Source organism: Salvelinus fontinalis, chromosome 29, assembly GCF_029448725.1.
Source record: "Salvelinus fontinalis isolate EN_2023a chromosome 29, ASM2944872v1, whole genome shotgun sequence".
In the NCBI taxonomy this organism is placed as follows: Eukaryota; Metazoa; Chordata; class Actinopteri; order Salmoniformes; family Salmonidae; genus Salvelinus; species Salvelinus fontinalis.
Window position 1 is genome coordinate 25,731,828 of NC_074693.1, and position 14,157 is coordinate 25,745,984.

General features: G+C 45.5%; 1 protein-coding gene across 2 annotated transcripts in view; it reads left to right on the plus strand.

The window, feature by feature from the left end:
* Positions 1 to 302: 302 nt before the first annotated feature.
* Positions 303 to 14,157, plus strand: part of LOC129827700 (disks large homolog 3-like) — a 149,506-nt gene continuing 135,651 nt past the window's right edge. Inside the window, exons 1-3 of one of the 2 annotated variants that reach the window (XM_055888788.1) lie at positions 303 to 688; positions 3,460 to 3,585; positions 8,814 to 8,899. In XM_055888788.1, coding sequence (XP_055744763.1) covers positions 673 to 688; positions 3,460 to 3,585; positions 8,814 to 8,899 — 228 coding nt within the window. In that variant the 5' untranslated portion in view covers positions 303 to 672. Of the gene's footprint in view, positions 689 to 3,453; positions 3,586 to 8,813; positions 8,900 to 14,157 lie in introns of both variants that reach the window. The other variant, XM_055888785.1, reaches the window with a different exon arrangement.

Consider the following 14,157-nt stretch of genomic DNA (forward strand, 5'->3'; position numbering starts at 1 on the left):
TAATAGTAATTCAGTTCATTTGTAAAGCACTTTTCTCACACCAAGGAGCAACAACAATTTTTTTATTTTTTTTATTTTAATACAAATTATAAAAACAATCCAGAACATAGAACACAGGCAACAAACCAAGCTATATACAGGTGTCATCAGATCCGGAGGCCATGAGAACAGAATTAGCAGAGATGAATGATGAAGATGATGGAAATTATGATTTTAGTCTAGAAAAATGATCCCACAAAAACCTGCATGTATTTTTGAATGACAAGGAATTTGTCGGTGTTGGTCTGTCTATAGACCCACATCCCCATGGGTGGGCTACAGACTCATTCATATACAGTGATCACATGTTTAGGCGAGGGGCCGAGGCCGCGACAGTGACGCATAAACACTTTCACTATTTCAACAGAATTCCCGGGAACTTCACATGAAAGAAATCCTTCTCGTGGCGAGTGCCCTGCTGCTGCTACGGTTAAAGTAACAGTTCAGTGTAGAGCGAATTTGGGAGTGTCTGTTTTGGAGGTTGCGTTTATAACTGCGGGATTACAGCTGTTTTGGTGAAGAGTAACGGTACAACATTCAACGCCGAATTTCAACTTGTTACTTCTGGTTTGTGGATTAGTTTTCGGTTTGCCTCGAATAACTTAGTAGTTCTCAAAATATTTTCTACACACCATGGTCCACAAGTATGGTAAGTGCCTACATAATGTTTCTCAGGAGTTTAGAGGAAAAGTTTTAAACTAAAAGTTTATTCGAGACAGTTTTTAGGCTTATTCGCTGTTATAGTTGTTAAACTAATGACACGTCGAAAATAGCAACTACAATGTAGGTTTTCCGTGGTTTTTCCACTGTGTTGCCAACTATGAAGCCTGAACCGAATGAACTAGTGCATTTTTGGAAGAAACTTGAAATCTTCTAAGCGAAAACAGGAAGTATGTTTCCATGAAATCATTTATAGGCTACTGCCATGGAGCACTTTCACAATGCCAAGGGAAGTAATTCAGTTTACTCATAATAAACTTTATGTGATTGTAGTAAGTGAGGGTGGATCATCTCAAGGCTGTTAATTAGGCTACCTACACCTCCCACCTGGCTTCAGCAAACAGCTGTGCACCCTCATGCAATGTATACAGCAGGGGTACTCAAATACTATACTGAACAAAATTCAGAACGCAACGTGTAAAGTGTTGGTCCTATGTTTCATGAGCTGAAATAAAAGATCCCAGAAATGTTCCATATGCCCAAAAAGCTTATTTATTTTACATTTTGTGCACAAATTTGTTTAGATCTCTGTTAGTGAGCATTTCTCCTTTGGCAAAAAAAATCCATCCACCTGACAGGTGTGGCATATCAAGAATCTGATTAAACAGCATGATCATTACAAAGATGCACCTTGTGCTGGGGCAATAAAAGGCCACTCTAAAATGTGCAGTTTTGTCACACAACACAATGACACAGATGTCTCAAGTTTTGAGGGAGCGTGCAATTGGCATGCTGACTGCAGGTATGTCCGCCAGAGCTGTTGCCAGAGAATTGAATGTTAATTTCTCTACCATAAACCACCTCCAATGTCATTTTGGAGAATTTGGCAGTACGTTCAACCGGCCTCATAACCACAGACCATGTGTAACCACCCCAGTCCAGGACCTCCATATCCGGCTTCTTCACCTGCGGGATCGTCTGAGACCAGCCACCCGGACACCTGATGAAACTGAGGAATATTTCTGTCTTTTGTGGGCAAAAACGAATTCTGATTGGCTGGGCCTGGCTCCCCAGTGCGCCCTTGCTCAGTCATGTGAATTCCATAAATTAGGGCCTAAGGAATTTATTTCAATTGACTGATTTCCTTATATGAACTGTAACTGTAACTCAGTAAAATCGTGGAAGTTATTGCATGTTGCGTTTATATTTTTGTTCAGTATATTTGAGAAGGTCCGGTCACACAAATTTCTTAAGTAGCTAATGTCATTTATCGGCGTAGTAACAAACCCCCAGCTCGCAACCCATGCGACCTCAAACTGTTCACATCCCTCTTGTTGGCCGAGAGAAAAATGTGCAGTTTTAAAGCTAATTTCCTGCATTTCTACACATTTTCCATGTCCTATGTTTCTTCATATGATACCAGGAGTCGAATCCTGACCTAATTCCCCAAATATCAATATATATTGACCCACCTATTGAGTATAGCTGCTATACAGTATAGGGTATGGCTGCTATACAGTATAGAGTATGGCTGCTATACAGTATAGAGTATGGCTGCTATATAGTATAGAGTATGGCTGCTATATAGTATAGAGTATGGCTGCTATAGAGTATGGCTGCTATACAGTATAGAGTATGGCTGCTATATAGTATAGAGTATGGCTGCTATACAGTATAGAGTATAGCTGCTATACAGTATAGGGTATGGCTGCTATACAGTATAGGGTATGGCTGCTATACAGTATAGGGTATGGCTGCTATACAGTATAGAGTATGGCTTCTATACAGTATAGGATATGGCTGCTATACAGTATAGGGTATGGCTGCTATACAGTATAGAGTATGGCTGCTATACAGTATAGGGTATGGCTGGTATACAGTATAGAGTATGGATGCTATACAGTATAGAGTATGGCTGCTATATAGTATAGAGTATGGCTGCTATACAGTATAGAGTATGGCTGCTATACAGTATAGAGTATGGCTGCTATACAGTATAGGGTTCGGCTGCTATACAGTATAGAGTATGGCTGCTATACAGTATAGAGTATGGCTGCTATACTGTATAGAGTATGGCTGCTATACAGTATAGAGTATGGCTGCTATACAGTATAGAGTATGGCTGCTATACAGTATAGGATATGGCTGCTATACAGTATAGAGTATGGCTGCTATACAGTATAGAGTATGGCTGCTATACAGTATAGAGTATGGCTGCTATACAGTATAGAGTATGGCTGCTATACAGTATAGATTATGGCTGCTATACAGTATAGAGTATGGCTGCTATACAGTAAAGAGTATGGCTGCTATACAGTATAGAGTATGGCTTCTATACAGTATAGGATATGGCTGCTATACAGTATAGGATATGGCTGCTATACAGTATAGAGTATGGCTGCTATACAGTATAGAGTAGGCATACTATACTCTAGTTCTGTTAGTACTCCCCTTTCCTGCCCATAGCAGCACCAAAAGTCAGACAAACTCTTGGGCAATGAACAAAACCAACTCGATTCTAAATTGTATAGTAGCCTATCACAAGTTTGCCGATTAACCCTAATTCTATAAATGTCCTACCTTTTCACGTACACTTAGACTTGTGTTATGCTAATGGTGGAATAATATTGCCAAATGTTTGAAGGACCATAATGATCAGATGTGCACTGCACTGCACATCTGATCAGTTTCTTAACTTTTTATCACTACGACTGGCTCTGTGAGGGTGTTAACATGAAGCATCCATGTTGTCAGACACAGAGAGGGCAGTGGGTCTGCTGAGACAGTACCAGGACAGTCTGACCAGGCCAGAGGAACAAGCCCTGAAGACCAGCGTGGGGAAGGTCTCCGCCATCTTCGGCAGCCAACTGTTTCACGCCCTACTTGGTAAGACGAGGAATATACACACATGCTTTCACTATTATTATTTTAGGAATAAAGAAGCCTCAGTCCAACCCCACAACAATACAAGCACATTCATTTTCAAATCAGCTAGTGCAGTGTTTCCCAACACTGGTCCTCCAGTACCCCCAACAGTACACCTTTTTCATTATAGCCCTGGACAAGTACACCTCATTCAACTCATTGAGGGCTTGATGATTAGTTGACAAGTTGAATCAGGTGTGTTTGTCCAGGGTTACAATAAAAATATGTGCTGTTGGGGGTACTGGAGGACCAGAGTTGGGAAACACTCAACTAGTGCGTTTAGTTTCAACAAAATGAGCGACGACTCACTAGTTGTTTTTGTGTGGAGGGTTGTTCTTGACCAGAGCTAAAGGACGTAGATGGCAGGGTCAGGTTATATTCATTTTTGTGGGAAGAGCCTAAACGTTTTTCAGTCAAGTCCCATGAAAGAGGCCTTTCAGTTCAACTCACAAAAGGTTTTGCTGTATACACCCCCCCCCCCCCTCTCTCTAATGTACTCGGATGGTAATGAAATCCCATTAAACATGCCTGTGACACTATCTATGGGCTGATCACAAGCCGGCCCTCTCAGAGAGCTCAACGTTTTACCAGAGGCTCACATTTCTTTACCTTGTGAAAGAATTACACATATTTTCTCAACTTAAACATCAATCAGTATTTGCACTGTGCCATCTTATCCTGACTTGGTCAGGATCATCTCATAGAAAGACTTCATAGATATGGTTAATTCGCAACAGCCAAAACACTGCTGTATGAGCTGTAATAACAGGGTGTTACCAGTCCAGAATAGATTTTTGCAATACCATGAATGTGCATGACCTCACCACCTCGACAGTATCATTGCTTAACTGGAACCATGAACTAAACTGACTCTTGAGTGTATTGCAACGATACCTTAATAAGCAGTTACGGCACCAAATCAGCTCCTGTGAAACTATATTTCACTTTAATCTTTTTACCCTGCAAAGGAGACAAATTAGTTCCATTTAACCAATGGCTGAGTGGCCCCTCTAATTATCATGGCCATGCCCGAATGATGCTACCCTGTGGGTCTGCTGCTACGGCTGCTCTACCCAGAAATCTGGAGCCTCCATGGGGGATGGGGGTCCATGGAGCAGGGGGGAGGACTGGAGAAGAGGGTAGACTGAGGAGGCTGTCCACCATGACCAGTGGTCTCTCCATACGTGGATGCCTGCCTGTCCAAACTCGCTGAACAGATACAGTGATGATAATGTGCTATTAGCGAAACTGTTGCTGCGGTCTAACTAGAAAACGATGTGTTAATCCCAACACAGAAAAGACCAGATATATTGATCTATCTGTCAGCCCGTTCGTGTGGTCAATATCTCCAGTATTCAAAGGATGGCTTTGTAAACCACATATGACTATCCCAACAGTTTATGTGTGATTTATTAAAGATGTTGCCTCCACATCAAAAGAGCAGGCTGGGGTACAGCGAGGGGGTTTACGATTCCGAATCAGGATTCCAAGCATTCCACTCCAAAGAGTCTGGATCCCGGGGCAGGAATGTGCAGCCATAGTCTGGGGCTGGAGGTACGGTAGAGTAGAGTACTGTAGAAAAAACAGCTCATGGCTGCCTTTGCCCGTGCCATCCTCACCCTCTGTGTCTCCTGGCCTGAGGATACAGCCGAGAGCGTCTGTGGGTGAGAGAGAGAGTCTTAGACGCAGGGGCATAGCGGGGTCAAATAAGGCCTGGGTTCTCTACTCAACATGTGGTTTTAATCATCAGCCCAGGCACAGGGGAGGTGCTGAACGTTTACACAGCTAACGGGAATACGAGGTTATTCAAACATTACTCATCGCATTAGCCTCCCAGATGCTCTCTGCTGTTTTCCTTCAGGGCCGAGGTTTGTTTGCTACTGTCACTACTGTACATTTGTACAGTACCTATTTAAATAGAGGTAGATGGGCTTTGTTTTGGCTACTTGTTGTAGTGGGATTGTTGTAGTGGTGAAGGTATTTTTTGCACTGGCTGTATTTTTGTTGTTGCCAATGTATTGCTAGCGGTATGCTCTGTCAGTGGGAAAATGTGTAAATGAACAGTATTGGCACTGTGTCAAACAAGGTATTATGAAAGTGAATGAAAACTGGCATGACTGTTGTAAAGAAGTGTTGTGGGCAGCATTGTACAGTATTTGAGTATTTGATGTGTGAATGAATGGGAGTGCCCTTGCTTGTGATGCACTGTGGGAAGTTGGAGCACTGAGAGCTTGATTGGATGTTTTGCATGGTTGCACAATCATGAACAAAGGTCGACTTAACTGCGAACTCATCTCTTTGTTCCCCGACATGCAAACATGCAGGAAGAGGTCGTGGCTAGAGGGGGGGGGGGGGGGGGGGTGGTGGGGAGTTGGGAGTTTGGACACACACAAACACCCACCCACACACACACACACACACACACAACACTCCCACAACTTAGTCCATAAGTAGTGGAGCAGGATATTATCGTAGGGTAGGAGAGGAGGGAGGTTGGAATTGTACGCCCCTTTACTTCTGACCCAATTTTGTTAGATTCTAATGAGCAGAGTGTCTGTCTGTCTGTTGCTCATTGTCATCCCATGGAAACCACTCAGGGCCACATTATTTTCAGGCTGATTCACCCAAAGCTGGCTATGAGTGGAGAGATGTCTCCACTACACTTGAATAGGTCTACTGGAAATACGTGGAGGCGGGTCTAACATGGGTGTATGCACACACGCACGCACGCACGCACGCACGCACGCACGCACGCACACACACACACACACACACACACACACACACACACACACACACACACACACACACACACACATATATACAAAGCCCACGGTGTTGTTTGTAGAACAGAGAAGAGGAACAGCTGGAGATATTCTAGACTGACTGAGGCACACATTCTCACCAAGACATCCCAAAACGGGTCCACAGTGCTGAACAGAGATCTGTGAGAGACGGCCTGTGAAAGAGGTAACCGGGATAAAACAGGATTGGTATTTTCTGTTTCGTGGCCAGGAATTGATGTGGTCTTCGAGGGTTGGAAAATGTTTTGGAAAGCTGGAGAAAGAGGAAGCTGCAGTCTCTGAGGTTTCATCTGACTGTGGGTTTTGGGAAAATATTGCACCTCTTCACAGCTCTGAACACACTGTTCTCTGTTGATAATGCACCTTTGTTTGCCGTGTGATAATGGTTTCATATAAGTGGTGGTTAGTGCCAAGTAATTTCACATAAATTGAACAATTTACACAAGCGATATGCAGTAATATATTTATCTCAATTATTTTGTTTTACTATCAGGGCAAGTTATGCGTTTGCATTGTTTGTACAATGTTTACAACAAAGCTAAATACTACATTGTAAAATCATAGGACTAAATAATAGTGTGTGTGTGTGTGTGTGTGTGTGTGTGTGTGTGTGTGTGTGTGTGTGTGTGTGTGTGTGTGTGTGTGTGTGTGTGTGTGTGTGTGTGTGTGTGTGTGTGTGTGTGTTCGTGCCTCTCAAACCAGCTGGGCAGCAAAAATCTCTGCTTCTACTCCTACACAGTCAGACACTCTTAGACAGTGATGATTCACATGCCCCCTTCTTCCACTTTTGTTCCCACTGTTGGGATACCACACACACACACACACACACACACACACACACACACACACACACACACACACACACACACACACACACACACACACACACACACACACACACACACACACACACACACACACACACATTGGTACATACAGTGCCTTCACTCCTTAAGCTCTAGTTCACAGAAATCACATACATATTTGTACACAATACATATTTATACAGAAATACATATTTATACATTTCAAGTTATTGTTGATCTTCTTTCTACACATTGTTTCTGTCCATGTGCCTTGACGTTGAAGCTAACAAAGTTGTAGCAGGAGCTCTTATGAGAACAGTGATCTCTTTATGTCAACAGGGGGCCAGTGTGTGACATCAGCAACAATGTCTCCCCGCATTCTCATCAAGCGGCTGCCAGTCAATAGGTGACCACAGGACACAGCAGCTTAATGACCTGAAAGCTGATGAAGGGAGAGGAGAGGGAGGAGAGAGAGGTGGTAGCAGAGGGGAAGGGAGGAGAGGGGAAGGGAGGAGAGAGATGAGAAAGGAGAGGATGGGGGAGGAGAGGGGAAGGGAGGAGAAGGAGGAGAGGGAGGAGGGAGGTGGAGGAGAGGGAGAAGGTAGAGAGGGGAAGGGATGAGAGAGAGGAGGAAGGAGAGGAAGGGGGAGGAGATGGGAAGGGAGGAGAAGGAGGAGAGGGAGGAGGAAGGAGAGGAAGGGGGAGGAGAGGGGAAGGGAGGAGAAGGAGGAGAGGGAGGAGGAAAGAGAGGAAGGGGGAGGAGAGGGAGAAGATAGAGAGGGGAAGGGAGGAGAGAGAGGAGGAAGTAGAGGAAGGGGGAGGAGAAGGAGGAGAGGGAGGAGAAGGAGGAGAGGGAGGAGGAAGGGGGGAGAGGGAGAAGGGAGGAGGGAGAAAGGAGGAGAGGGAAGAGGGAGGAGAGGAAGGGGGAGTGTTTAGAAACTCAATTAACAAAGGTGGATGAGTTGAGGCAATGAAGGCAATGGTCATGGTAGGAGAGTAAGCAGGATTTGGGAGGGTGAGAAGTTTTGGGCTGGCAGTGAGGGAGGCCTGCTGTACAGAGCTGGCCACAGTGGAACACAGCATGGCCTACTGGTGATGGAGTGAGAGGAAGTGACACAGAACAGGAGTTTTTCCTGATCTGACATACATCTAGGTATAGGCACGAAAGACCTCAGGGGGTCTATGGACATCACAGACAGTCCAACATCTTCATGCCATACCATTTGTGCAGATGGGGTATTTGTGGAGAAATCTCTACTTCTCCCATCTAATTTAGTCTAAACTCAATTCCGTAGGAGGCAGAGTGCTGATCTTTATTAGACCATACAAAGGATGACTTGTTGTTGAAGTTGGGGCAGTTTGGACATTGAGCAGACAGGATTTGAGTCATACAACAACATTTAGAAAAGTTATAGACAAAAACAGAAATGAGAAATAGTGAAGAGATGTCCCACCCATACAGAGAACCACACTGAAGGAAACAAGCACATTTTTGTTGTGGATTGTCATTCAAGTACTCACATCTGAGGGGACAATGGCCTTTATTTCTATAACTTGGTGTTTATTAAATTCCTTGCAGATATCCAAGAATGTTACGAGGTGACCCTGCAACTGAACACAACCCAGAACGCAGTGAAGGAGGCCAGTGCTGAGGATGCGGGGGAGGTGAGAAACTTTGAGAAAGTCCTGCTTCACTTTCTCAGTCAACTTGTACACAATGTAAAAATCTGTAAACAAGATTTTTTTTTTAATCCCTTTAAAAATACTCTACACATCTTGCATAATGCACAAAAGATTGTAGCGATCCTTGCTAATATGAGCCAACTCTATTGGTGCTATGCGTAGGGTGTTTACCTTTCACTCCAGCAACCCAGATTCGCTCCCCTGTCATGCCATTTGCTACAATGGTGTCACAAGTGGAAAGAGAGACAAAGTAGTAGTTGTCTGGGAGAGAGACAGAGAGAGAGAGGCAGAGAGAGAGACAGACAGACAGAGAGAGAGAGAAAGAGAGAGAGAGAGAGTGACTGAGTGATATGCTGACAGACAGACAGACAGACAGACAGACAGACAGACAGACAGACAGACACGGACAGACAGACAGACAGACAGACAGACAGACAGACAGACAGACAGACAGACAGAGAAAGTGACCTGAGTGATATACAGAGAGAGAGAAAGAGAGAGTGACTGAGTGATATACAGAGAGAGAGAAAGAGAGAGTGACTGAGTGATATCCAGAGAGAGAGAAAGAGAGAGTGACTGAGTGATATCCAGAGAGAGAGAAATAGCGACAGAGAGACAGAGAGAGAGAAAGAGAGAGTGACTGAGTGATATGCAGAGAGCGAGCGAGAGAAAGTAGTGGTTGTCTGGGAGTGATAAAGGAAGACAGACATCACAGCATTAGTCAGTTCAACAGTGGTAACACCATGTGCTCATCAGTGGGCTGCTGATGACGATGTCACACGATGGCGATGTCACACAGACCTTTCATTACAAGTGTTTGCAATTGCGTCACATGGTCACCACCGGTAATATTTATAGACAAGCTCAGGAAAAATAAACACCGAGAAGTTTGGTAGAAAGTAATTCAATTCAAAGCAGGAGAGCATAAAACACAAGCTTTCTAGTAGGGTGTACACTACAGTAAGTACAGGCCATTTACTCTTGACAGCCGCCTGTGAATCAGGTTCCTATGTATCTGCTCTAAAGTAGTACCTTGTTGTGATTGATGTTGTAATGGTCCCTGAATGGGAGGAGACGCCTGATTTCATATCACCTGAATGATTTAATATTGCCTCATAACTTTGTTCCAGCTAAGTCAAAATGTTAATGAAATTGATCCTTGGCTGATTTCTATGGCCCATTAAGGGAACACTTTTTGGCCTGGCTTTAGCACTGGGATTATGAAATACTACGGCCTCGTATTACACAATGTGTGTGTGTGTGTGTGTGTGTGTGTGTGTGTGTGTGTGTGTGTGTGTGTGTGTGTGTGTGTGTGTGTGTGTGTGTGTGTGTGTGTGTGTGTGTGTGTGTGTGTGTGTGTGTGTGTGTGTGTGTGGGTGTGCACGAGTGCTCGTGCATCCGCTACAACCTCTTTTTCACCTGCTTTAAGTGAAGTGGTTTTTAATGTAATATTGATAGTCCATAATAAATCAATCCAGGACATCCGATAGAAATCTCGTTTACCTGGCATGTTCATTCTGCCAAAATTGGGTCTTATATCCCGTCATGATTTAACCAGCCCCCAAAACAATCAAGTAATGGCAATGTGTTTTTTAAATCCATGCATTAATAGCATTACGTATGGTCAGTCAAATAAGGAATGTGCAATAAACATGTCAGTAATCGCTTACCATATTGAATTGAATGGACGGGTTAACGCAGACGATTGTGTTGTACAGTTCATGGCTGCTACACATATCTTAGTGTGTGACATGACATAACTAGGAGCCAAGCCTGGAGAGAGGAACCTGATTCCTTTGTTGTGTGTGAATGCTTCTAGAAAGATTCCAGTCGCAGTACATCAATGTATTTGTTGGCTCTAGGGATTCCTATATGTACCTTCTAGTTTAAACTATTCAACCTTAGTAGTATTGCACTGTCATGAACCAATCATTTCCCTGACATAATCAGATTTTCATTCATTCAATGAATTACAGTCAGATTTAATGCTCACGTGACAGATATCATTTTGCAAATCCCTCATCTTATTGACCCATGTCAAACACACACTGTGGTCACGCGTCACATCATGTCAAAGGCTTTAACCAAAGACCTAGTGCCCCACCCACCTTTCCTCTGATACACCCCGGTGCTGCTTACAACTACATCAGCCACACAAAGGCCCCAGCCCTCCCTCCCTCCCCAGCCCTCCCTCCCTGCATTACAGCTGGTCACCATGCCTAACCCCGGCCCATACTCAACACCAGCCTCATCCCTAGCCTCAGCCCCATCCCTAGCCTCAGCCCCATTCCTAGCCTCAGCCCAATCCCTAGCCTCAGCCTCAGACCCATCCCTAGCCTCAGACCCATCCCTAGCCTCAGCCCAATCCCTCAGCCCAATCCCCAGCCTCAGATCCATCCCTCAGCCCAATCCCTCAGCCCAATCCCAAGCCTCATCCCTCAGCCCCATCCCTCAGCCCAATCCCAATCCCTAGCCTCAGCCCCATCCCTCAGCCCCATCCCTATCCTCAGCCCCATCTCTAGCCTCAGCCCCATCCCATCCCTCAGTCCAATCCCCAGCCTCAGACCCATCCATCAGCCCAATCCCTCAGCCCAATCCCCAGCCTCAACCCCATCCCTCAGCCCAATCCCTCAGCCCAATCCCTCAGCCCAATCCCCAGCCTCAGCCCCATCCCTCAGCCCAATCCCAGCCTCAGCCCCATCCCTCAGCCCCATCCCTATCCTCAGCCCCATCCCATCCCTCAGCCCCATCCCTAGCCTCAGCCCAATCCTCAGCCCCATCCCTAAGCCCCAACCCTAGCCTCAGCCCCATCCCTAACCTCAGGCCTGGCCAGTGTGGGCTATATAGGGAGGCAGCAGCAGTAGAAGTAGCAGTGGGGACTAGTGAATGGGATAGCTCAGCTCAGTGGCTGGTCAGTGAGGAGGCCCTAGCAGTGGGGGCTAGTGAATGGGACAACTCAGCTCAGTGGCTGGTCAGTGAGGAGGCCCTAGCAGTGGGGGCTAGTGAATGGGATAGCTCAGCTCAGTGACTGGTCAGTGAGGAGGCCCTAGCAGTGGGGGCTAGTGAATGGGATAGCTCAGCTCAGTGGCTGGTCAGTGAGGAGGCCCTAGCAGTGGGGGCTAGTGAATGGGACAGCTCAGCTCAGTGGCTGGTCAGTGAGGAGGCCCTAGCAGTGGGGGCTAGTGAATGGGATAGCTCAGCTCAGTGGCTGGTCAGTGAGGAGGCCCTAGCAGTGGGGGCTAGTGAATGGGACAGCTCAGTTCAGTTGTTGGTCAGTGAGGAGGCCCTAGCAGTGGGGGCTAGTGAATGGGATAGCTCAGCTCAGTGGCTGGTCAGTGAGGAGGCCCTAGCAGTGGGGGCTAGTGAATGGGACAGCTCAGTTCAGTGGTTGGTCAGTGAGGAGGCCCTAGCAGTGGGGGCTAGTGAATGGGACAGCTCAGCTCAGTGGCTGGTCAGTGAGGAGGCCCTAGCAGTGGGGGCTAGTGAATGGGACAGCTCAGTGTAACGGATGTGAAATGGCTAGCTAGTTAGCGGGTACGCGCTAATAGCGTTTCAATCAGTTACGTCACTTGCTCTGAAACCTAGAAGTAGTGTTGCCCCTTGCTCTGCAAGGGCCGCGGCTTTTGTGGAGCGATGGGTAACGACGCTTCGTGGGTGTCAGTTGTTGATGTGTGCAGAGGGTCCCTGGTTTGCGCCCGTGTCGGGGCGAGGGGACGGTTTAAAGTTATACTGTTACATCAGCTCAGTGGCTGGTCAGTGAGGAGGCCCTAGCAGTGGGGGCTAGTGAATGGGACAGCTCAGCTCAGTGGTTGGTCAGTGAGGAGGCCCTTGCAGTGGGGGCTAGTGAATGAGACAGCTCAGCTCAGTGGCTAGTCATTGAGGAAGCCCTTGCAGTGGGGGCCAGTTAATGGGACAGCTCAGCTCAGTGGTTGGTCAGTGAGGAGGCCCTCATCAGCATTCCAGGCATGCTGTCACCTGAGTGGAGGATGGGAGGGACATTAAATGAGTCTGCAAATTCACTGATTTGGTGCAGTGAGGCAGGTTAGGGGGAGAATAGCTTCTGTAGAGATGGAATGAAGGAAGCTGGCTAAAGAGAGGCCTGATGTAAGAATGGAATATATTAGGTTATCTGACTACATTTAATATTATAGTAATACCATGTGGAATCAAGTATTATGCATTTAGCAGACTAACAGCAATACATGGTCATGAGAAGTGAATGCAAAACAAGTATTATTTAATAAATGTGTAAAATGAATGGATTCGCATACAAGGAATACATCTTAAGTTACAAGGTAATACTGACATAAACAACGCTTCATTCTAGGCATATAGATCATAAGGTTAACTTACAGGACAAAGAGGCCTAGAAGCCTAGGAAATGAAAAAATATCATACAACCATTCTCTAATGGACTGGATACAGGATAAGAGAGAGGACAACAGACCATTCTCTAATGGACTGGATACAGGATAAGAGAGAGGACAACAGACCATTCTCTAATGGACTGGATACAGGATAAGAGAGAGGACAACAGACCATTCTCTAATGGACTGGATACAGGATAAGAGAGAGGACAACAGACCATTCTCTAATGGACTGGATACAGGATAAGAGAGAGGACAACAGACCATTCTCTAATGGACTGGATACAGGATAAGAGAGAGGACAACAGACCATTCTCTAATGGACTGGATACAGGATAAGAGAGAGGACAACAGACCATTCTCTAATGGACTGGATACAGGATAAGAGAGAGGACAACAGACCATTCTCTAATGGACTGGATACAGGATAAGAGAGAGGACAACAGACCATTCTCTAATGGACTGGATACAGGATAAGAGAGAGGACAACAGACCATTCCATTTCTACCAGATCTGACTTGTTTGTATACAAAATCAACTGGTGACCAGTCCACAGACCAAACCAAAAGTAGTAAAACTAATATATCGAACAAGCCAACATCCTCTAGGAAGGGGTCACGTCTATTTGTGATGACCTGGCAGGGTAGGCTGGTTACCATAGAGACAAGACAGCATTCCTGAGATGAGAATTGCATACAGTATCATCAGAGTTCACTCTGAAGAACTACAGGTAAACACAGAGATCACCCATCCATATAGATGACATCAAAGTTATCCTCAGAGAACAGGTTTCAGATAGATACCAGACATGGCAGCAATAGTGTTATTCTAACACACATTTCTGTAGTCAATTCTCTGGTTACTGTTGGAGAG